Below are 23,656 nucleotides of genomic sequence, written 5' to 3' on the forward strand. Positions count from 1 at the left end.
TGCTTGCTCTCTCATAGGCATCTGCCTTGCCCCTTCCACGAGGCCACCACGCAGACCCCATCTCTCCCTGAGGCAGAACGTGGGTTCTGTGGGTGTCACAGTGCCGGGCACCCTGCCCTGCATTGACTGCTTGGATGGACCTGCAGGAGAGGGAAGCCGCTGTCCTTGGGTGCCAGCTCTGGTTTGGGTCTTCTCACCACTTGCCTTTCATGTCCTATGGGTTTGTGGCCTCGGCTCCTTTATTAGAGTTCTATTAGGGATTTCCAGATACATCTTTTTCCTCCATATCGGGATTCCTCCAACTCTTCTTTCTTTTTTTCTTTCTTTCTTTTTTTTTTTTTTTTGAGACGGAGTCTCATTCTATCACCCAGGCTGGAGTACAGTGGTGCGATCTCAGCTCACTGCAACCTCCACCTCCTGGGTTCAAGCAATTCTCCTGCCTCAGTCTCCTGAGTAGCTGGAATTACAGGCATGAGCACCACACCCAGTTGATGTTTGTATTTTTAGTAGAGACGAGGTTTCGTCATGTTGGCCAGGCTGGTCTCAAACTCCTGAGCTCAAGTGATCCGCCCATCTTGGCCTCCCAATGTGCTAGGATTATAGATGTGAGCCCCTGTGCCCGGCCACCTCCAACTCTTTACTCCTTGTGAAAAATGTCACATTTAAAAGTCACAATTTTATTTCTATCGATTTCCTTTTATGTTGAGTCCATACTTGTATTCCAGTTTATAGTTCAGTGAGTAAGAAACTGACAAGGAAATCACTTTTCAAAGTCATAGGAGGAAAGCGGCTGCTTGGAACCTGCTGCCTAGACAGCACACGCTGGTTATTCACTCCCCTGCGTGGTGGCCGTCACAGCTGCCTCCAACACTGGAACCCACGTCCCCTGTGTCGCGGCCATCACTTCAACCCACGTCCCTTGTGTCGCGGCAGTCATGGCTGCCTCTGACACTGGAACCCACGTCTCCTGCGTCACGGTGGTCACAGCTGCCTCCAGCACTGGAACCCACATCCCCTGTGTCACGGCTTCCTGCAATAGTGGAACCCACGTCCCCTGCATCACGGCCGTCACTGCAACCGATGTCCCCTGTGTCACAGCAGTCACAGCTACCTCCAACACTGGAACCCACGTCCCCTGTGTTGTGGCTGTCACTGAAACCCATGTCCCTTGTGTTGTGGCTGTCACTGGTACCTTTGTCCCCTGCATCGTGGCCATGATGGCTGCCTCCAACACTGGAACCCACATCCCCTGCTTCACGGCAGTCACGGCTGCCTCCAGCACTGGAACTCATGTCCCTTGCGTCGCAAACATTTATTCCAGACCCACTGCACTGTCTTCAGTCTGAAATCTAATGATGTAAAAGAAGAGAGATCATTAGGTCACTAATCAATACAACGTAGTCAGGGCATTCAAAACTGTAGCTGCAATTTTTTTTTTGTTTTTTGAGACAGAGTCTGGAGTGCCGTGGTGCGATCTTGGCTCACTGCAAGCTCCGCCTCCAGGTTCACGCTATTCTCCTGCCTCAACCTCCGGAGTAGCTGGGACTACAGGCACCCATCACCACTCCTGGTTAAGTTTTTTTTTTTTTTTTTTTTTTTTTTTTTGTATTTTTAGTACAGATGGCATTTCACCATGTTAGCCAGGATGGTCTCGCTCCCTTGACGTCGTGATCTGCCCGCCTTGGCCTCCCAAAGTGCTGGGATTACAGGCGTGAACCACCGCGCCCGGCCTGTAGCTGCAATTTGAGAAATAAAATATGTCAGATACCCCTTTTCATTCTGTTGTAATGATGAGTCTTGCAGGGTTAGCACATCCCTGATCATATATTTTTCTTCAGTCCCCTCCCTCCTGAAGAACCCTCAATGGCTGTGTCACTAATGCACGGGGGAAAACTGGTGTCCTCTCCTCTGCCCAGCTGGGGACTGGAAGTGACCCAGGACCATGCCGGGAAGAGTTCCGGAAAGGCTCCTGGGACAAATGCAGGATGACCTGACCTCTGCTGCCAGGGGCTGACTCTCTCTGACTGCAGGGACCGCATCTGCTGCTTTGGAAGAGCCGGGCGCCAGTGTCCTGGCTGGTGGGCAGTCCCTGTGGTGGTCACAGGCATCGTTGCCAGGTTACTAGTGTAGTTGTTGGTTTACTGGTGAAACAGCTGGTTTATTCATAAAGCAATTGGTTTACTGGTGTAGTGGTTGATTTACTGATATAGTGACAGGTTTACTGGTGTGTTGGTTGGTTTACTGGTATAGTGGTTGGCTTACTCATATAGTGGTTGGTTTACCAGTGTAGTGGTTCATTTACTTGTATAGTAGTTGGTTTTCCCTTTGTTCCTTCTCACAACTTTCCAGAGGTTTCTGAATCATTTGGGAGGAAACGCTGAATCCTGCCCAAACTTCGCAAGCTGCAGCCCCAGCTCTCAGGTCCCCGGGCCCTGGCCCAGCACATGAGGCCTTGGTGTCTCCAGAGGCCGCCACCAGGTACACGTGTCCTCTGTTGCTGGCGATTCGGGTCCACCACACTATACAGAGTTGCTCTCAGGCCCTCTGACTGATTAGTGGTTGATTTACTCTTGTAGTGTCTGGTTTACTGGTATAGTGGTGGTTTATTGCTGTAATGAGTGGTTTACCAGTGTAGTGGTTAGCATGGTGATTGCTTTACCAATGTAAGTGGGTGGTTTACTGGTGTAATGGATGGTTTACCAGTATAGTGGCTGATTTACTGGTGTAGTGGCTGGTTTACCGATGTAGTGGTTGGATTACCAGTTTAGTGGGTGGTTTACCAGCATAGTGGCTGGTTTACCGATGTAGTGGTTGGATTACCAGTTTAGTGGGTGGTTTACCAGCATAGTGACTGGTTTACTTGTGTAGTGGCTTTGTTTACTGGTTTGGTGGCTGGTTTACCAATGTAGTGGTTGATTTACTGGTATAGTTGTTGGTTTAGAGTATAGTGGTTGATTTATTGGTGTAGTGGTTGGTTTACTGGTGTAGTGGTTGATTTATCAGTGTAGTAGCTGGTTTACTGGTGTGGTGGTTGGTTTACCAGTGTAGTAGTTGGTTTAACAGTATAGTGGCTGGTTTACTGGTATAGTGTTTGGTTTACTGGTGTAGTGGTTGATTTACCAGTGTAGTAGCTGGTTTACTGGTGTGATGCTTGGTTTACTGGTGTAATGGGTGATTTACCAGTGTAGTGGTTGGTTTACCAGTATAGTGGCTCGTTTACCGGTGTAGTGGCTGGTATACTGGTGTAGTGGCTGGCTTACTAGTGTAGTGCTTGGTTTACTGGTATAGTGGCTGGTTTACTGGTGTAGTGACTGGTTTCCTGGTGTAGTGGCTGGTTTGCTGGTGTAATAAGTGGTTTACCAGTATAGTGGTTGGTTTAGAAGTATAATGGTTGATTTACTGGTGTAGTGGCTGGTTTACTGGTATAGTGGCTGGTTTACTGGTGTAATAAGTGGTTTACCAGTATAGTGGTTGGTTTAGAAGTATAGTGGTTGATTTACTGGTATAGTGTCTGGTTTATTGGTGTGGTGGCTGGTTTACTGGTGTAGTGGTTGGTTTACTGGTGTAATAGGTGATTGGTTTACCAGTACAGCGGTTGGTTTACTGGTGTAGTGGCTGGTTTACTGGTGTAGCGGGTGGTTTACTGGTGTAGTGGGTGGTTTACTGGTGTAGCAGGTGGTTTACTTGTGTAGCGGCTGGTTTACTGGTGTAGCGGGTGGTTTACTGGTGTAGTGGCTGGTTTACTGGTGTAGTGGCTGGTTTACTGATGTAATGAGTGGTTTACCAGTACAGCGGTTGGTTTACTGGTGTAGTGGCTGGTTTACTGGTGTAGTGGCTGGTTTACTGGTGTAGTGGGTGGTTTACTGGTGTAGCGGGTGTTTTATTGGTGTAGCGGGTGGTTTATTGGTGTAGTGGCTGGTTTACTGGTGTAGCGGGTGGTTTACTGGTGTAGCGGCTGGTTTACTGGTGTAGCGGGTGGTTTACTGGTGTAGCAGGTGGTTTACTGGTGTAGCGGCTGGTTTACTGGTGTAGCGGGTGGTTTACTGGTGTAGCGGGTGGTTTACTGGTGTAGCGGGTGGTTTACTGGTATAGTGGCTGGTTTACTGGTGTCATGAGTGATTGGTTTACCAGTACAGCGGTTGGTTTACTGGTGTAGCGGGTGGTTTACTGGTGTAGCGGGTGGTTTACTGGTGTAGCAGGTGGTTTACTTGTGTAGTGGCTGGTTTACTGGTGTAGCGGCTGGTTTACTGGTGTAGCGGGTGGTTTACTGGTGTAGCGGGTGGTTTACTGGTGTAGCGGCTGGTTTACTGGTGTAGCGGGTGGTTTACTGGTGTAGCGGGTGGTTTACTGGTGTAGCGGCTGGTTTACTGGTGTAGCGGGTGGTTTACTGGTGTAGCGGGTGGTTTACTGGTGTAGTGGCTGGTTTACTGGTGTAGTGGCTGGTTTACTGATGTAATGAGTGGTTTACCAGTACAGCGGTTGGTTTACTGGTGTAGTGGCTGGTTTACTGGTGTAGTGGCTGGTTTACTGGTGTAGCAGGTGGTTTACTGGTGTAGCGGCTGGTTTACTGGTGTAGCGGGTGGTTTACTGGTGTAGTGGCTGGTTTACTGATGTAATGAGTGGTTTACCAGTACAGCGGTTAGTTTACTGGTGTAGTGGCTGGTTTACTGGTGTAGTGGCTGGTTTACTGGTGTAGCGGGTGGCTTACTGGTGTAGCGGGTGGTTTACTGGTGTAGTGGCTGGTTTATTGGTGTAGTGGCTGGTTTACTGGTGTAGCAGGTGGTTTACTGGTGTAGCAGCTGGTTTACTGGTGTAGCGGGTGGTTTACTGGTGTAGCGGGTGGTTTACTGGTGTAGCGGGTGGTTTACTGATGTAGCGGCTGGTTTACTGGTGTAGCGGGTGGTTTACTGGTGTAGCGGTTGGCTTACTGGTGTAGCAGCTGGTTTACTGGTGTAGCAGCTGGTTTACTGGTGTAGCGGCTGGTTTACTGGTGTAGCGGCTGGTTTACTGGTGTAGCGGGTGGTTTACTGGTGTAGCGGGTGGTTTACTGGTGTAGCGGGTGGTTTACCGGTGTAGCGGCTGGTTTACCGGTGTAGCGGCTGGTTTACCGGTGTAGCAGGTGGTTTACCGGTGTAGCGGGTGGTTTACCGGTGTAGCGGGTGGTTTACCGGTGTAGCGGGTGGTTTACCGGTGTAGTGGGTGGTTTACTGGTGTAGTGGCTGGTTTACTGGTGTAATGAGTGATTGGTTTACCAGTACAGCGGTTGGTTTACCGGTGTAGCGGGTGGTTTACCGGTGTAGCGGGTGGTTTACCGGTGTAGCGGGTGGTTTACTGGTGTAGTGGGTGGTTTACTGGTGTAGTGGCTGGTTTACTGGTGTAATGAGTGATTGGTTTACCAGTACAGCGGTTGGTTTACCGGTGTAGCGGGTGGTTTACCGGTGTAGCGGGTGGTTTACCGGTGTAGCGGGTGGTTTACTGGTGTAGTGGCTGGTTTACTGGTGTAGTGGCTGGTTTACTGGTGTAGTGGCTGGTTTACTGATGTAATGAGTGGTTTACCAGTACAGCGGTTGGTTTACTGGTGTAGTGGCTGGTTTACTGGTGTAGTGGCTGGTTTACCGGTGTAGCGGGTGGTTTACCGGTGTAGCGGGTGGTTTACCGGTGTAGCGGGTGGTTTACTGGTGTAGTGGCTGGTTTACTGGTGTAGTGGCTGGTTTACTGGTGTAATGAGTGATTGGTTTACCAGTACAGCGGTTGGTTTACCGGTGTAGTGGGTGGTTTACCGGTGTAGCGGGTGGTTTACTGGTGTAGCGGGTGGTTTACTGGTGTAGTGGGTGGTTTAGTATAGAGGGTGACTGAGTACAACAAGGGACCACTGCCTCCCAGGATTGTGTCGGGGGCTCCCCTGTGGCCTGGGCACAGCTGCGGCTGTGGCTGCTTCAGCACACAGGGATGTCCCCCAGGATGTGGCCTCACGGGCGGCTCAGGAACACTGTGGGTGGGAGGGATGAGCAGGGCATTCAGGGGAGCTCTGGCCCATGGGAGCCGCCCAGCATCCCCATTCTTCTGGGAGCCAGTGTTTTGCTGAGATTCAATGGACCCAGAGATCTCAAGCCTGGGGACCCAACTCCCCAACCCACGTTCCGCCTCAGGGAGAGAAGTCCACGCGTGGCCCAGGGCACAGGAAACCCCTCCCCACAGGAAACCGCAGGCTCCAAGAAGGTCGTTCTCGCCGACCACGGTGTCCAGAGCTCTTCCAAATGAAAATTGTTTTTCCATTTTGGGGGTTGAGGGAAGTGGATTTAAATGCTGCCAGCAAAAACCAGTTCACAAGGCAGTTTTGGACGCCTCTACCTTCTCCACAGGACGTTTTACAGCAGCGCCTGTGGGCCTGTATGAGTTTGTATTCAAGATTGGAGGCTTCTGTCGTACTAAGAAATGTGAAGTCATTACAAGTGACCAGTGTATGGAATCCGCCCGCGGTGAGCAAGATCATGTTAGAACCCCCAGCTTGTTCTGATTATTATCATTGCACCTCCACATGAAGCCCAGCAGTGGTTTGAAGTTGGAATGTCACAGACTCTGAAGCCCCATCAAGGGCCTCTTCGACCTCAACAGAGACGCCCATCTGAGGATGGGCTCCAGCAAACCTGCTCTGAGCCTTCCCTTCCCTTGTGCCCCTGCCTCATCGCTGCCACGTCTATCTCTTGGGCCCGCGTGCAGACATGGACGGGCCCACCCTGCCCTATTCTCCTGGCTTTCACTTCCCCCACCCCAAAGCCTGAAGAGTCCTTTGGAGACATCAGCCTGATTTCCTTCGTTCCTTTTCACAACTTTCCAGAGGTTTCTGAATCATTTGGGAGGAAACGCTGAATCCTGCCCAAGCTTCGCAAGCTGCAGCCCCGGCTCTCAGGTCCCGGGGTCCTGGCCCAGCACACGGGGCCTTCGTGTCCCCAGAGGCCGCCACCAGGTACACGTGTCCTCTGTTGCTGGCGATTCGGGGCCCCCACAAACATCGGCTGCACGTGGCGTTGCTCCCAGGACCTCTGACTTCATGCATCACCCATGACCTCTGGACCGACTGTTTCTGCCGCAGCCTGTGCTCACGGAGAGTCCAGCACCCCGGGCCGCGCCCGACGCCTGGCATGGAAGAGACACCCAAACGTTTGTTGGATGAATAATTTACAAAAAGCTCTCTGCTGGCCAAAGTGCCTCTCCCTGGAGTGGAGCTTGGGTAGAAGTGAGGGGCAGGACTTGGTGAGACCAGGGGGTGCAGGTGCTTGGCCGGAGGAGGTCGGGAGGCGATGTGTGTGTTGGCAGAGTGCTTTACACTTAGAAAGCTCATCATCTCTACGACAATGTGAGGAGGTGTGCTTCATGCAGCCCCGTGTTTTCCCGGAGGACCTGGGCCTCCTTCAGGACCTCACCAGCAAACAAGGGCCAGGCTCTTCTAGGTGAGGGCACAGCTCTGCCTGGGAACATTTGTGGCATCCAGGAGGTGGCACATGGACTCAGGAACGGGAGTGTCAGGGTGGTAAGTGAGCATGGGCTGAGGTTGATTGAAGGACACTCCGTGGTGAGGCTTCTCGAGGGAAGCATTCTGAAACATCCACCAACTGCTGCCCATTCGAATTCCATCACTGCACATCATTTTCCTCCTAAAATTTAATAACACAGAACTGGAGAATTCGATGACCCATTCAGACCCTTAATGGTTTTATAAAACAAAGCTAAACTCACTTATGAAGCAATACAAATAAATTCTAGCTGAAGCACACAATAAAACCTTTTCATAAATTGCTTTTTCCTGTTTCTGTCACTGATATGAGTTGTCACCAAACTTAGCATTCCACTCTCATATTTATGCAAAACATTTGTTTCCTGGCTATAAATCACTGTCATCTTATCCCGCTTCACCTTCTTTTAATTTTTGTGGTCAGTGCTAGCCATCAACACAAATACTAACTTTCCCCCCCAACGATTAGCTAATGAAATGCACATGACTTAGATTTGTGCCTCAGCAAGATGATGCAGGAGGTCACTGTCCAATGTGAGAAATTTTAAAACAGTACCTGCACCTGTGGCTGGAGGGCACTGGGTTGAGGACGTGGAGGCGCAGGTGGGGTGGGAGGGAGGGCTGGGGGCCTGGCACTCGCAGGGGAAGGGGTCGCTGTTGAGGTTTGTGTGCCACCAAAGATGGTCCAGGGTAAGGTCTGGGTGTGGCATGACTTGAGGAGGTATCCGCCATTTCCTCGAGGCCGTGTCCCCGGGAGCCTCCCAGCGGCGACCAACGGGCACGCTGGTCTGTCTCCAGTGGGATTTGGGAGATTCTGGTCCCTGTGTACTTGGAAGGCCCCGACTTTTCCACCCCGATCATGTGGCTCCTGGTAGAGCAGCTGAAGGAGGTCCCCTCCCTGCAGGGCATTCAGCCTGGAACCTCCGTGCCTCCTTTGGAAGCTGCAAGAAGGCAGCCTCTCAGAGCCAGCCCAGGAATGAAACGCCGCCTTTCTGGCATGTCCTGAAATGAGCTCCAGAAACTGGAAAAACTGATTTCCGTAGGTCTATGGAAAAATCTTGTGGCGCTTCCTCCACCCTCTAAAAAAATAGGCTTCCCAGCCTGTGTTTCTGTTTGATCGGCAGAGCCAATGTTTTAGAACGGTCTCTGGTTACCCACCAGGCTGGCCTGCGGTGCGTCTAAGGTAATCACAACAGTGCTGGTTAATGCTTTTTGAACATGCTGTCTATCAAGCTGGGCTGCAGACTGCACTTACACTGTTCTAAACCTCACGACAGCCCTGCCATTATGGATTACTGCCCATACTTTGCAGACGAGCGAACCTTGCTCAGAAGTGCCAAGTGTCCTGCGGGGCCCACAGGATCGGCGGTGAGTGTCCCCCACCTGCTGTCCAGGCGGGGAGGAGTCCTGAGGTTTGGCATTAGCTGATTTCTGTGGTGTAAATTCTCCCTCTACCTATGACTGAATTCCAGCTACAAACCTAACATCAACCAGCTCACAAATTTTCTGAAAATCTAATAGTCGGTAAAATTTACAGAGCCAGTTCCAGCACTGCTGCCTCTGATCTTCCTGGGCCTGAAGCCCTTCGTTTTGGCTTTCCTGTTATCCTGGCTTAGACGACAAAAGAAGTCAAGTCATCAGACTCCTGAAGCCGGGTGGAGGGGGCAGCACACTCAGCCTGACCATGGCTTGCTTTCTGCACGGTTTCCCCTTTTCTTTTCTTGCTTTTCCCACGTCTGCTGCACCGCCCACTCTGCACCACCATGCTTCCTCTTCCCAGGCAAACCCACTCTGCAGTCCCCACGTGTCGGGGCCAGCACTGTGGGAGGATGGACTGACAGTGGGGTCTCTTTACTGACCACATGCATACCGTATTGTAGGCACGCCGTCAGTCCCCAGCTCTCTACTTTAAAGGGGGATTCTGAAGGGGGCACAGTCCAGTTCCTCTCCTCCAGTGACTCCCCACAGCCTGCTGGGCCCCAGAGCCAGAGGCCAGGCCCTGTTCCAGCCCCAGTGGATTCAGTAGCTTTGCAAGGAAGGGACTGCCATGCACGTGTCCCCGTCGAGCACCAGCAATTTTACTCTCTGCAGGGTAGAATTTTTTCCGTTGCCAAGGTGGGGGCACTGCCCAGAGCAGGAAAGGGAGCTCCTCAGCAGAGACTAGCCTGGGATGAGGACACCGTGGTGCAGAAGAAAATCTGCCTGGCCGTGGTGCTTAAAGCTGCCATGCTCGGCCAGAGGAAGCCCCCAGCTGCGTGTTTCCACACTTGGCCAAGGGTGACCCAGGCCATGGACACGGAGTCCAGACAGCCCGGGCACGGTCGCTTGCTTGTGCATTCAACTAGCCTGACTGCACAGGATCTGTCAGAGCCGTCCCTGTGTGCTGGGCCCCGGGTTATCTTCCATCCCTCTCTCCTGTCTCGTTGAATCTCTGTTGGGCTCATCCACAATGGGCGGGACTGGTTTTACGGCAGAACCTTCTAGAATGAGGGCAGTGTGGGGAGCAGGGCCTCTGGCTGGCTGGGGTTTTGCTCTGTCTTCACCACTCTGCAGCTCTGTGATTTGGGGACGAGCACTAATCACCCTGTGCCTCAGTTTCCTCATCTGTATAATGGGGTAATACCAGCTCCTGCCTGTTTCTCTGCTTGTTGTCCTGAGAATGACATGACTTAGCAGGTGTGAGGCACCAGGGCAGCACCTGGGTACAAAGCTCCCCAGCCACATTCATGGCCACAGCTGTCACCATCACCATCTCACTCCCCAGGGTGGTGGGAGCGCTCTCTGTGGCTGAGGAGGAGGGGATTCAGGAGATGAGGAAGGTGGGAGAGGTGGAACTTGGCCCAGGGGAGGCCAGGATAAGGGGCTGCCCCTGCCCTGGCATCCTGCAGGCTGGGGCAGCTCGGCTTTCCCGGGTCCATTCCCAAAGGAGCCCACTGTGTGCCAGGGTGGGCTCAGAGGACCTGCTGGTGAGGGGCCCTGCATGGGGTTCGGCAGGACAGCCCCACTGCCCGGTGGCTCATAGCGCAGGAAGGACCCCAGTCAGTGGTCGCTTACTGCGCAGGAAGGACCCCAGTCAGTGCCTCACTGCTGTGATCACGCCCTTTCCTTTGAGTTCTCCTTCTATGGATGATGAACCACAAAATACTCTCTTATTTAGGGACAAAGTTCAGGCTTTTTCGAGCTAAAGAGAGGATTTTCAAGCCCCGTGCATGGTCTCTGGCTACAAGCATTGGCAAAACCCACTCATCATGCCCTTTCCGTCCCCTCGTCACCCAGCTAGCTCTTCCCGGGTTGGCCGGTAGCTGGGCCAGTGGCTCCCTGCACAAAACCCCTCCGCGTGGCCTTTCCTTTTTATTTTCCGGATGAAGCCATCAGGCTCCCAGAATTGCTGCCTTTGAGAAGGCAGGGCAGATGCAGCTTGTGGAGGGATAGGGTCCAGCTCTCCACCCGCCGTCGGGGAAACCGCCAAGTTGCTGAGTTGAGCAAGCAGGGTGAGGCTCCGTGATCTTTACCTGGAGCCTCAAACTTGTTTAAGATCAGGAGGAGGCAGGAGTGGGGAGCCGGGACTCACTCGCCTGGAAATGGACACGTGGCCGGGGTTTCAGAGCAGCCAGAGAATCCCAGCTACCTGAGGATCTTCAGGGTATAGAAGAAAATGGGCATGAGAGAGGAGAGCACGTCCTTCTTCTTTTCCTTTAATTGTAAAAATTGAAGAAATTTGAGACAGGAAGGGACCTTGGGGGATCTCACTCAGGGGTCCTGGTCTGCCTGAGGAGAGGCTGGGCCCAGGCGGCTGTGCTGAGTCCTGCAAGCGCCTCCCATTCCTCCCACTCTTTCCTTCCCCCCAGGTCTGCAGGGCCCCTCTGTGTCCCACACAGTAAGGGGGAGACCCAGGCGCGTTTGCAGGGTGGAGGTCAGCAGGAGAACATGTCTGCGATGCACGGAGGGACACGGTGGGGGCCAGGCGTGGCAGGGATGGGTGCAGCCTCCCACACTCTCTGCCTGGAAGGGTCCCACGGGACTGAGTTCCAACAGGAAGCCCCACTTATCTTGAGCCTGAATTGATCCGTTTGATGAAGCAAATCCTAAATTGAAGGCCTGGGGCTTCCTTGGCCCCGCCCCACCCCCAGGCAGGGTCAGGGAGGCCCCCACAGCCTGAGTCCTGGCCGCTCACTGCGGCTGCCCTGTGCCCCATCCAGGGTCACGTCCTGGCCCAGAAGCCTCGTCCAGGCCTCCCCTGAGGAAGAGGCAGGCCGGGTCCTGCTGGCGTCTCCCTGTGACACTCAACATGGGGACAGTGGGGACCTCACCTGGGTCGAGGGTGTCTGTGAGGCTGGATGCCAGCTGTGGAGACAGCAGAGAACTCGAGGCGTCTTGCAAACAGGGGCCTTTGTGATGCCTCGGGCCCCACTGGGGATGGCCTCCCAGTTACATAAACGCAGGCAGTGTTCCCTTTGCTCCCTGCCTGCCTGGCCGACCCCACCTCACTCTCACCAATGGAGGCAGGTTATTCCCATTTTACAGAAGAGGAAATTTAGACTTGGACAGACTAGGGCTGAGTCAACCTGCATCACTCTGAGTGATGGGTCCGGCTGCCATGGAAGCCAGCTGCATGTGAGCCACGGGGACCAGCCAAGGTCGTGCTCTGAGCAGGGAGGACTTGGGAACACAATGTCCTGGGCCGCCTGCGCCAGCCGAGAGCTTGATGACATGTTCCCAGGGCAAGAACTCCCCCACCTTGCCCTCTCTCAGATGACACACTCAAGTCAGAAGGAAAGGAGGCAACAAGTCATGAAACAAGCTGCAAAATTTCCTTATGTTTTGCTTTTCATACTTAGAAATTAGACAAACCTGGTAATTTATAAATTTAGTTTATTTTTTTTAAGACACAAGGTCTCACTCTGTTGTCCACGCTGGAGTGTGGTGGTGCAGTCACGGATCACTGCAGCTCCTGGGTGCAGGAGATCCCCCTGCCTCAGATTCCCAAGTAGCCGGGACCACAGGCGTGTGCCACCGCGCCCGGCCTGGCACATTTTGCATTCCTGTTGGAAGTTAGAGGGAGCCTCCCCTCCGTGTCTCACGTAATAGATTCCTGTGCCGGTGGCACCTGACGGCTGCCGGAGGTTCTGTTCGCAGACTCCATTCTGCCTTCTTGTTCCTGCCCCCCTGAGACTGTGTGGCCAAGGGCCCTTCACCGCCTGGACCTCAGAAGCAAGAGGCAGGAACTTCACCAGCAGAGGCTGAGAAATAGGGAATTAATAGACAGTCCTTGGTATAAGATGATATGATGTGCTCTTGTGTACAGAACGGGAGACTTTGCTGGGTGGCGTTGTCCATGGGCAGCTCTTGCCCGGAGTGCTGGTCCCTTCCCTCACTGCAAAGAGAAACGAGTCCCCCTCGTCTCAGCTGCAATGTTCAGTTTAATTTCATGCTCTCAGGGCTGAGGAGAAATCCCTCTGGGTTTGAAACCTTCCTGTGAAATCTCTGCAAAATGTGGCTGTTGTTCCCACATCCTGCTTCTGCCTGGAGCGACTTCTGAATCAGTGACCCGAGTCTTCACTATCGACACTTACTCATTTTTTAAAATTATTTTTTTAAATTATACTTTAAGTTCTAGGGTACATGTGCACAACGTGAAGGTTTGTTACATATGTTTACGTGTGCCATGTTGGTGTGCTGCACCTGTTAACTTGTCATTTACATTACTTACTCATTTTTAAAGGCTCAGGTCAAATATCACCTGCTACTTGGACTGGCCTTGGTCTCCCCAGCTGACGTTGGTTTCTGTACTGACCACATGCACACAGCTGGCACTGGGCCCTGTCGGAGGCTCTGGGCTCAGCTCACTGTAGGGGCTTGCACAGAACAACTCTGTCCATCTGTTGCAGAGGTCGCGGTGCATGACCTTACACGTGCCTCATGCGTACGCGTGTCTTTGCAGTGGAGTGTAACTTCCTGTGTCTTTTGCAGGGTCTGCTACGTAGACAGTTCTCTGCAAATGTTGGGGGATTAATTGCTTGGTGTGTGGTGGCCACCTCCATCACTTCCTGGCCCTGGGTTGTGTCCTGGGCCCACCTGTGGATGTCAGCTCTGCTCACAGTCTGCAGTGGCCTCGTTTCACCCACCAGATGGAGACTGAGGTCCTTTGCGGGCTCCCAGGGCGCTTGGGGGCCCATTTGCCATTGGCCTGGCCTGGAGTGGCTGAGTCGCCCCTGTGCCATGGCCACCAGTGGCCTCTGTGGAGTCCTGTCCGGGGGCAGAGGCACTGGACACCTGCCTTAGGTTCCTCAGTGGCTCCCGGACATCTCTACCTCCATCCCCTCAGGGTAGGGGCTCCTGGGGCAGATGTGGTCGGGGAGAGGGAGGGGCAAGGGAGAGGCCAGAAAGGAAAGTGACACTCAGCACATTTCAGTCACACATTTTCTCTTCAGACCTTGAAGAAACATGGCTTCTGAAACTTATGACGGTGCCTTTTCCTGCATCTGCTAGATGCAGATGGTGAAGCTGATTGTCTACGGCCAGGATTGACCTGGTCCTGCTGTGGACGTTTAAGGGATTCCTATTATGAACAAATGACTCAAACATCCGCCAGAATTCAGTGCAGCCTGGGGAAGAAAGGTAAGCTGGGTTTTGCAGAAAGGGTGGCCCCTTCTCCTCATCCTCCAAAGGGCCTGGTCCCCCTGTGGAGTGACACATTAGAGGGAGGCCCCAGGGAGGAACCTGCACCCAGTGGGTTGCCCTGGCCAGTAGCCTTCCTCCCCGCCCCGCACTGCCCACAGCAGCTTGAAGGAAGCCCTCCGAGCCCCTGTGCACCCATGAGTCCTGCACTCTTCTCTGCCCCCAAACACCCCCTGCCTCACCACAGTGGCCTAAAATCCAGTCCCAGTGAGGAGGTGTCCTACAGGGTACTGGCTGTAACCCTAAGAGAGTGCCAGGACAATGTCACCCGGGGGCCTGAGCCCACCAGGAGCCCACCCTTGTGGGCTCCCCACACTCAAGTCCCTGGACCCCAATCCAACACGACCTCCTCCTTTTCTAAACCTTCTCAATGCTTCCATGGAACCTCTGAAAGCCATGGAAACCCGTGCTCAACCCAGCAAAGCCCATGGGACCTCCTGGCTCTTCATGAAGCTAAGGTGTCTGCAGGGGCTGGACACTGCCTGGGAGCGGGATGTCCACCCCGGAGTGGCCACACTTTCCCATGTGTCTCCTTTTTGATTCTTCCACAGCCCAAAGGCAGGAGCAGATGGAAGCCCTACCCAGCCTGCAGGGGCAGGAGGGACCAGCACAGGCCCCAGGATACATCGTGCCCCTGAGTGAAGCAAGGGCATGTGGCTCTGTAGACCCAGGTGGCTCCCAGAGCTAGGGGCTGAGGGTGAGGGGCGCCCTGGGCCAGGGAGAGGCATTCAGAGTACAAATGCAATCTCGGGTGTGACCTTGAGGACACAGAAACCAGTTGTGGAGGACACTGAAGATAAGGACCCAGAAGCCAGAGGCTTCATCCATGAACCCTCCATGGATACTGAAGAGGAATATTCAGGCTTTCCCTGGATGGGACCACGGGCAGCTCTGAGCAGGAGGTGCAGGGTCTGTAAAGCACATCACAGAAGGGAGGGCGCAGTGTCAGAGACGTCTGCCATCGGGAACCAGAAAGCACACACGTGCACACACAACCACACAAGCTTATATGCACATACAGCACACACATACTCCACACACCACACATATCACAGATGCATAATCCCATACACAGCACACACTACAGACATGCATCACATATATGCACACACGTGCATACACACTACACACCACACACATCATACATGCACACCCATACAACACATTCTCCACACAATGCATCACACATGCTCCACACAACACATACATGCATCACACATGCATAAACCCACACACAGCATACACCACAGACATGCATCACAAACATATATGCACAGATACTCTACACAGCACACACATCATACACGCTTATATGCACACAGCACACACATATGCACACATACTCCACACACCACACACATGCATCAACCCATACACACACAGCACACACTAGAGATGCATCACACACATATATGCACACAAACACGTGCATACACACACTCTACACACATATGCACACCCATACAACACATTCTCCACACAGTGCATCACACATGCACACATTCTCTGCACACCACACACATGCATCACACATACATGTACACACATACTCCACACCAGACACCACACACACATGTATACACAACACACTTCACACACACCACACATGCATAAACCCACACAGCACACACCACAGACATGCATCACATATGCATACACAGATACTCTACACACCACATACACCACACACATGCATCACACATACATATGTACGCACACATCCAATGCGGCTTCTGGGAGGAAGAAGTGATGATATCCAGAAAGCCACCTGGTATGACCCCAGCTCCATCCCCGAGGCTCAGGGAAGGATAGAAAACTTCAGCAAGCATTGTCTGTGCAACCCCCAAACTTACCCCTCTTATTTCTATGTCTCTTCTGAGGCAAAGGGACACTATCAGTGACTTACATTTTAGTGAGAATTTTAGCACTAAATTTTAAACAAGACTTTCCACTGCCCTCTTCTAATACAGCAAGTCTTTTGTAATGTGGCTTCATCATGTAATGGGGAATTTATAGCTCATGTAACTTCACTTTCCATATAGTTAAAAAAATCAACATAATGCTGTAAGATAAAGGAGAAATAAAGTGAAGGAAATTTATAATATATAACATGCACTTTAATATGACAGTGATCATTGACAACTGCCTAGAAGGTTGGTTACGGTTGCCTAATGCCTGCTAATGAAGATAAAAAGCATTGAGACTGTTTTGTTGACAATTGCTTTACTTCGTTTTTATTTCCAGTTCCTATTTTGAAGGAGTGACTAAGACATCCTGAGCAGGGTTTTGGAAGGTGTAGTGATCTTTGTGCAATGTGGAAAACCTTGGTATAAAGTCCCTGTGAAATTAAATAATTCAGACCTAAAGCTGTTGAAAGTTAAGATCATTTTGCACCTTGAGAGGAACGTGGCTGTGTGGCCTGAGTCACATGGTGTGAAACTGCAACTTCTTTGATTCTAGGTCAAATCTCTTCCCCATTCTTGTCCTGTAAATGATTAGGAAGGACTGAATGGCACCAGAGGTGAGACCCCTCCAGAGGATGACCCCTCTTTGTGGAAAGTTAAAGTGAGTTTCCTTGGAATGTAGCAAACTGTGAGCAATCAAGTGAAACAGATTTAACTTGTGACCTCCTTGGAACAGGCCGCAGCCCTGTTATACTTCTGTCTCTACTTATAACATGAAACTTTAACTTCTCACTTTAAAAGCAGAGCCCATTCGTCTAGAGTCTGTGTTTCCCAGGTGACGACCCTCAAGTTTCACACTCAATAAACTCCATACTGAATCACCTTTTCCAAATTTCATGATTAAAGATTGACATTTTGCTAACCACAAAGGGATGTGAAGTGGGCCTCCAGTGATCCCTGTTACATCACCAACAGCCAGAGCCATGCTGTCAGCACACACGGTGTGGGTTCACCTGGCCTCGCTCAAGTCAACAGGGACCTCTGGGAAGGACCTTCTCGGGTCCGAACCTCCCAGCTTGTTGAAGTTCTGACTTTTATTTGAGCCACACAAATTGCTAACTTGATAGGGTTGGAAGACCTACTGCAAGTTTGGGGTTTTGTTTGTTATTCTTCAGGGATTCTGCTGACCCCAGATTCAAGACTTTGATTTTTTTTTTCAGAGGTTAAGGTTCTGTTTTGAATTACTCATTAGAGTTTCTAGAACTTTTTCTCCCATTTGAAATTTTGGTCAGGGAGAAAACAGTTTCTCTTTGAAAAGAGAAATTGAAGCTTTGTGGATTGAGCAAAATGTGTAATGTTCAAAACTGGCCAGATTCTGAAGGCCGACTCAATAAACAAATCTAAACTCTCTTCTTGAGTGACCAGAATTATAAAAGGTCCTCTAGGAGGACGAGGTAAGTCCCAGAAGGGAAGGACAGTGTCCCTCCGAACTGAAAAAGGCCCCGAATGATAGTCACGTGTGCCGCGTTAATAAACAGCAAAGATGCTTTTATGAGAAAGGCTGCATTACAGGCTCCTATGGCCTCAGACAGACTCGCTGCAGCTGCAGAGGGAACCATCACAAAGACTGAACGTCATGTCCCGAACCCAGATGACTCAGATAATGACCTTAAATTAAATACTGATATGAAAACCCAATAACCAAACTTTCAGATCCAACACCCTCTCCACACAGTTGGTTAAGCAACTGGTGTGGGTCTTGGGGAACTTGGCGGAAGAAGCTGTTAATCAGCTGTTGGCTGCGTTCTAGCCTGTTTTGTCTTCACTGTGTGGTGTGCAATGGAGTCAATCCACAACTGAAGATACTAAAATAATTGTCACTCACAGAATCCCATTAACGGAGGATGCAGCTGTGCAGCCTGACCCAGGTCACCAGGTCACTTCCCTCATGTGGCTCCAGGTTCGGCCTATACCCCATCAGTTCTGCATAGCTTGGCACATGGCCCTAGCCATGGGAGACAACGTCCTAGGAATGAACCTTCTAGGTGTGTGGGACTAAGCCCCTACACAGACAGAGATCCCAAACCATCTGCGTTCAGCGACTAAGCCTTCTTCAAAAGATCATGTTGAAAAGGGGGAGATGTGAAATTAAATAATCCAAATTGAAAGCTGTCAGAACTGTACCTGATTTTGAGCCTTGAGAGGAATGTGGCGGTGGGGCCTGTGTCGCATGGCATGAAGCTGTACCTTCTGCTGCTTTATTCCGGGTCAAATCTCTCCCTCATTCTTGTCCTGTAATGATTAGGAAAGACTGAATAGCACCAGAAGTGAGACTCCCCTCAAGACCATTACCCTGCTTTATGGAATGTTAAAACAATCTTCCTTAAAGTATAGCGAGCTATGACCAATCAAGTTCAATCACTATAACCTATGTCCTGATCTTGTTGGAAAAGGCTGCAACCTGTCAAACCTCTGCCTCTGACTATGTAAATGAGACTTTAACTTTCCATTTTGGGAGTCTCTGTTTCCTATGTGGCTATCCTCAAACTTCATGTTCGAATAAACTCTACACTTCATCATATTTTTGGATTCTCAGTATTGAAGCTTGAGCACTGCAAAGACACATAATCGTGTTTATGTGCTGTCAGCCTTCTATGAAAGTTTAGTGCAATTAAAATTGTGAAAAGGGCCAGGTGCAGTGGCTCATGCCTGTAATCCCAGCACATTGGGAGGCCGAGGTGGGCAGATCATCTGAGGCCAGGAGATAGACACCAGCTTGGCCAACATGGTGAAACCCCATCTTACTAAAAATACAAAAATTAGCTGGCGTGGTGGCACACACCTGTAATCCCAGCTACTAGGGAGGCTGAGGCAGGAGAATTGCTTGAACCTGGGAGGTAGAGGTTGCAGTGAGCCGAGATCACGCCACTGCACTCCAGTCTGGGCGACAGAGTGAGACTCCATCTCAAAAAGAAAAAAAAAAAAGTGTAAAGACTTTTTGTCTCAGTGCACATTACAACTACTCAAACTAGTTATGGGTCTATTTTTCTTGCCGTTTTTTCAGCTTCTGCAGGAGGTGGCTGCCCTGTGCTGGTCAGGATGTCAAGCACCTTGGGACTCTGCCCATTAAACCACAGGGGATTTCCTCGTCATTGCGACAATTCCATCCCCAGAAATCGTCCACGTGCCTGAGGTGGCGCCGTCTCTTCCTAGGGAGACTGTCGGAGCTTCCTTTTAAACAGACTCTGCCCTGTCTCTGTGAAGACGTTCAGGTGCTGAGCACGCGGAGGGCAGGGGGTGGGGGGACATGAGACTGCAGGCAGCTCTCTAGCGCCCTTTTCACACGTGGGTCGTCACCCACCGACTTTTGGATCTCTGCGAGTGGGAACTGCACAGGCCGGGATGTTGTTTGGGGTCATTGCACCGAAAAGTGTTCCATGTGCAACGTGGTTAGAATCTTGTCACCCTGGGAACTGGAAGGTCTTTAAGATCGTGGCACCCCACCCCTCCATCATGCAGATAGGGGCCCTCAGGCCCTCAGGGGGATGAGAAGGATCAGGCTTTGGGAGAGATTAAGGAGAGTCAAGTGCAAAATTCAGGGTCTCTGGAGCCCTGGGGTGGAGCCTCACCCTCACCCTGGCCCCGGCGTCCTCAGCCTGTGGGCACCCAACTGCTCTGACGCAGCAACTGGCACGACCACCAGCCCCAAGGAGCGGCAGCGAGTTTCCAGGGTTAGGAGTCACCCGGGAGACAGTGATTCAGACTCCGGCTCCGCAGAAACCTGCAGGGACCTCCTGGAAAGGAAGCTTTGTCCTAAGGCTCCGCTTTGGGAAGACGCAGGGCGGCCGCTAGGTGGCGCTGCAGAGCCGCGTCTCCGGCCGCAGGTGCCCGCGCTGGGGAGCGGGAGGCCAGGCCGGGTCATCCTCGCGCTGTCACTGCAGGAGGCAGAGACCCCACATTCCCCAAAGACGGAGGGGCTGGATTCCACCAGCAGCGGAAAGCGTCATTCCAGCGGCTGAGCCCGTCTCTCCGCCCTTAAAAATCAAACCACATCTTAGGACAGTACCAGGCTTGCGAACGAAGCGTCCAGGGGTGGCCCACGTGGGATGGATGGTGAGACCGTGGCCCCCCTCGGTCCAACCTCACAGCCTCTCCGCTCTCCCCACTTCCGAGGCAGATTTCTGGGAATTTGGGAGTTCAGAGGGAGGAGAAATAAGTCGTTGGTCAGCAGCCTGCTCCCTGATCTCCAAGGTCCCTTCCTGAAGGACAGGTGCTCCTCACACGGCCAAGCCTGGCCTGGCCCGGCCCAGGTCTCTCCGCCCAGCAGCCCTGCGCTCTGTCTCTCCCTTTCCCCTTTCCTCCCTCCCTGCCTCCCTCCATTTCTCCCTTCCTTCCTTCCTTCCTTCCCTCCCCGCACAGGATCTGCTATTCCTCAGCTGTGAAACGCGGGCACGGGGCCTGTGGTTGCACACTGGGTGACAGCAGTAGCAGTATCGTCAGGCAGGTCAGTTGACTCAACAGAACCGTGGCAAAGTCCTCCAGCCCAACGGGTCCAGCTCAGTCAGGCTCTGCTGGTCTACAGGAATGGGCTCCTGTAGCAGGGACATCTTTGCGCCAACAGTGCCACATGAGATGGGCTGGGGTGAGTGCCCGAAGCCAGGGGCTGATGGAGGGCTGGGGACCCACCAGGAGAAGCCCTGCTGTCAGCTGCAGAAGAGAAGCAGCAGGTGTCATGTGTCTGGAGAGGGGGCGGGGGATCCTATGGCAGGTGGAACTTGTCTCTATTTACCTGGCTGGGGTGGGGCCACAGCACAAAACGGATGCCCTGAAAAATTCGAACCAATCTGGAAAATGTGCGTCCACCTCTGCACCATGCCTGTTCTGCACCATATGGCTGCTCTCTGCCTCCCTCTGGGCCAAGGCTTACCTGCCCTGCAGCCTCAGGAGTGTCAGTCCGGTTTCCATGAGAAGGACCTAGAAGCCACTGAGTAACTACTATGGGCGGGCACTGTAGTCATCTCTCTGCTTGGATTATCTCATGAAACTTCTCAATGGGAGCCACGTGAGAGCTTGAGTTGCAGCTGCCATCTTGAATTTTAAGAAGAAAAGAGGAAAGGAGGAAAAGATGGAGGAGGGGAGGAAGAAGAAAAGGAAGGAAGGAATGGAAGGAGAGAGGAAGGGAGGGAAGGATGGATGGGGGAGGCAGGAAGATTTAAGAAAAGGGAAGAAATGCATTGACTAGGTTAAGGTGAAGAACCTTCGCCTGGAAAGTGTTTTTTGAATAATAAGATGGAAGACCTATTTATCCCATTACAACACTAAGGTCGTTCAGAGACAAAGTCCATCTTAGCTAATAAGTCTTAGCTAATACTGAAGGTTTAGAAAAAACCTAATTTACAAGTACAGTTTTTTTCCTTACCACCCAAGGTCAGATCAGATCTTGCCCATCAAAGCTTGGCCTGTCTGCTTTTCTCTTTGGGATGGCCATTTTTATGCTCTCCCTGGAGCACCTGTTAAGTATGGATCATTGCTCTAGGAAAAGAGCCGCCAGGCTCCAGCTGCTCCGGGATCCAATTACTTACCAGGACTGAGGACTAGAGGTCCTCCGCGGACAGGTGCTGGCCCTGGGGACTGGGCCCAGCCTGGGATGAAACTCGCTCCTGTAGAGACCAAGGGTGGGTGAGGGCAGGAGGCAGGGATGTGGGGCCAGTCCATCCCGGAGACGGTTTCCTTCTCCTCACCTGTTGCAAGGCTCGTGGTGGACACTCACACCGACAAGAGGAGGGCATGGCACGCGTGTTTAGCCAAGGCCTTCTACCACACACGAGGACCCAAGGCCCCGGGAAACGGAATTCTGCTGCTAAGCCTGAGGAAGGAAGCAGGAGCCAGGGAGTTCTAAGAGTGGACAGAAAGGCATGTCCTGGAGCTGGTGAGCCGGGAGCCCGGCCAGGCCCCTTGGCAGAATCCTTCTTGGATCTGTGCTGGGATCGTCCCCTGGGTGCTGGGCAGGACACGGACACTCGAGGCCTTTCCTGGGAGAAGCAGGGAGGCAGAGAGCTACCCTCCCAGTTTTATGGCTTTTGCTTTCAGGGAGAAGAGCCCTAGTTTCCATTATGCCTTTTGTGGGGAGAAGGAGGGTGAAGGCCAGAGAGGACTTCTCGCTTCTGTGGACTTCCGGGTCTCCCTCAGCTCAAAGCAGGCCGTTCTCCAAGGTGTTGCATTTGGGGTATTGCATTTTGAACCCCGATGGGGGAGTCAGAAAATGCATATGAAATTGCCTGCAAGAATGGCAGAGTCATGAAAAGTGCATTACATTTTTTTTAGTGGTAAAACAAAGAGTCAGGCTCTGACCACTGTTTCATTCTGTACTTTAAAGATTCCCAAGAGGCGAGTTCCCTCGGTTTATTTTAAACAAGCTATTTAATGCTGTCTTATGATTTCATTGAGTTTTTATGTACATAAGTTAAACACTGACTAAAAATACTTATCCTTAAATAGTCTCTCACTGACCAATGAAGTGTCATTTTTTCTTGGTAGAGTTTTTTTTTTTTCTTTCTTTTTTTTTTTTTTTTTTTTTTTTTTTTGAGACAGAGTCTCACCCTGCCGCCCAGGCTGGAGTGCAGTGGCACCATCTTGGCTCACTGCAAGCTCCACCTCCCGAGTTCACGACATTCTCCTGGCTCAGCCTCCCGAGTAGCTGGGACTACAGGCACCGCCACCACGCTCGGCTAATTTTTGTATTTTTAGTAGAGACAGGGTTTCACCGTGTTAGCCAGGATGGTCTCGATCTCCTGACCTCGTGATCCGCCCGTCTCGGCCTCCCAAAGTGCTGGGATTACAGGCGTGAGCCACCACGCCCGGCCAGTAGAGTTCTTACGGGTTGATTCCCCTTCGCTGATAGGGTGAAAAAAAGCCCTTCCATGCTCCTAAACAGGAGTGGTGGTGTGACATCTCCGTGTGCAGGTGTGGTATGTGTTGTGTCTGTGTGGTGTGTGTGCAGGTGTGGTGTGTGTTGTGTCTGTGTGGTGTGTGTGCAGGTGTGGTGTGTGTTGTATCTGTGTGGTGTGTGTGCAGGTGTGGTGTGTGTTGTATCTGTGTGGTGTGTGTGCAGGTGTGGTGTGTGTTGTATCTGTGTGGTGTGTGTGCAGGTGTGGTGTGTGTTGTATCTGTGTGTGGTGTGTGTGCAGGTGTGGTGTGTGTTGTGTCTGTGTGGTGTGTGTGCAGGTGTGGTGTGTGTTGTATCTGTGTGGTGTGTGTGCAGGTGTGGTGTGTGTTGTGTCTGTGTGGTGTGTGTGCAGGTGTGTGTGTGTTGTGTCTGAGTGGTGTGTGTGCAGGTGTGGTGTGTGTTGTATCTGTGTGGTGTGTGTGCAGGTGTGGTGTGTGTTGTGTCTGAGTGGTGTGTGTGCAGGTGTGGTGTGTGTTGTGTCTGTGTGGTGTGTGTGCAGGTGTGGTGTGTGTTGTGTCTGAGTGGTGTGTGTGCAGGTGTGGTGTGTGTTGTGTCTGTGTGGTGTGTGTGCAGGTGTGGTGTGTGTTGTATCTGTGTGGTGTGTGTGCAGGTGTG

The 23,656-nt window shown here is 51.9% G+C and overlaps 1 protein-coding gene and 2 long non-coding RNA genes across 5 annotated transcripts in view; 2 read left to right on the forward strand and 1 right to left on the reverse strand.

The window, feature by feature from the left end:
* The window catches only part of LOC126933460 (histidine-rich glycoprotein-like), a 31,989-nt gene extending 16,121 nt beyond the window's left edge, over window positions 1-15,868 (forward strand). Inside the window, exons 2-3 of the mRNA XM_050753221.1 lie at window positions 13,945-14,131; window positions 14,743-15,868. Of these exons, the coding sequence (XP_050609178.1) occupies window positions 14,843-15,805 (963 nt within the window). The 5' untranslated portion in view covers window positions 13,945-14,131; window positions 14,743-14,842 and the 3' untranslated portion in view covers window positions 15,806-15,868. The remainder of the gene's footprint in view (window positions 1-13,944; window positions 14,132-14,742) is intronic.
* Window positions 15,869-16,290: 422 nt separating this feature from the next.
* LOC126933477 (uncharacterized) lies at window positions 16,291-18,907 on the reverse strand. The gene is made up of 3 exons (XR_007718624.1): window positions 18,280-18,907; window positions 17,981-18,100; window positions 16,291-16,676 (listed from the first exon to the last, which is right to left on the reverse strand). It is a non-coding gene; the product is annotated as an uncharacterized LOC126933477 (long non-coding RNA).
* Window positions 18,908-23,055: 4,148 nt separating this feature from the next.
* Window positions 23,056-23,656, forward strand: LOC126933476 (uncharacterized). Of its 3 annotated transcripts, none has more exons than XR_007718621.1 (3): window positions 23,056-23,132; window positions 23,504-23,540; window positions 23,578-23,656. It is a non-coding gene; the product is annotated as an uncharacterized LOC126933476 (long non-coding RNA). The 3 variants fall into 3 exon arrangements; XR_007718623.1 differs by lacking the exon at window positions 23,056-23,132 and adding an exon at window positions 23,280-23,319; XR_007718622.1 differs by lacking the exon at window positions 23,056-23,132 and adding an exon at window positions 23,300-23,393.

Source organism: Macaca thibetana, chromosome 13, assembly GCF_024542745.1.
Source record: "Macaca thibetana thibetana isolate TM-01 chromosome 13, ASM2454274v1, whole genome shotgun sequence".
NCBI lineage: Eukaryota > Metazoa > Chordata > Mammalia > Primates > Cercopithecidae > Macaca > Macaca thibetana.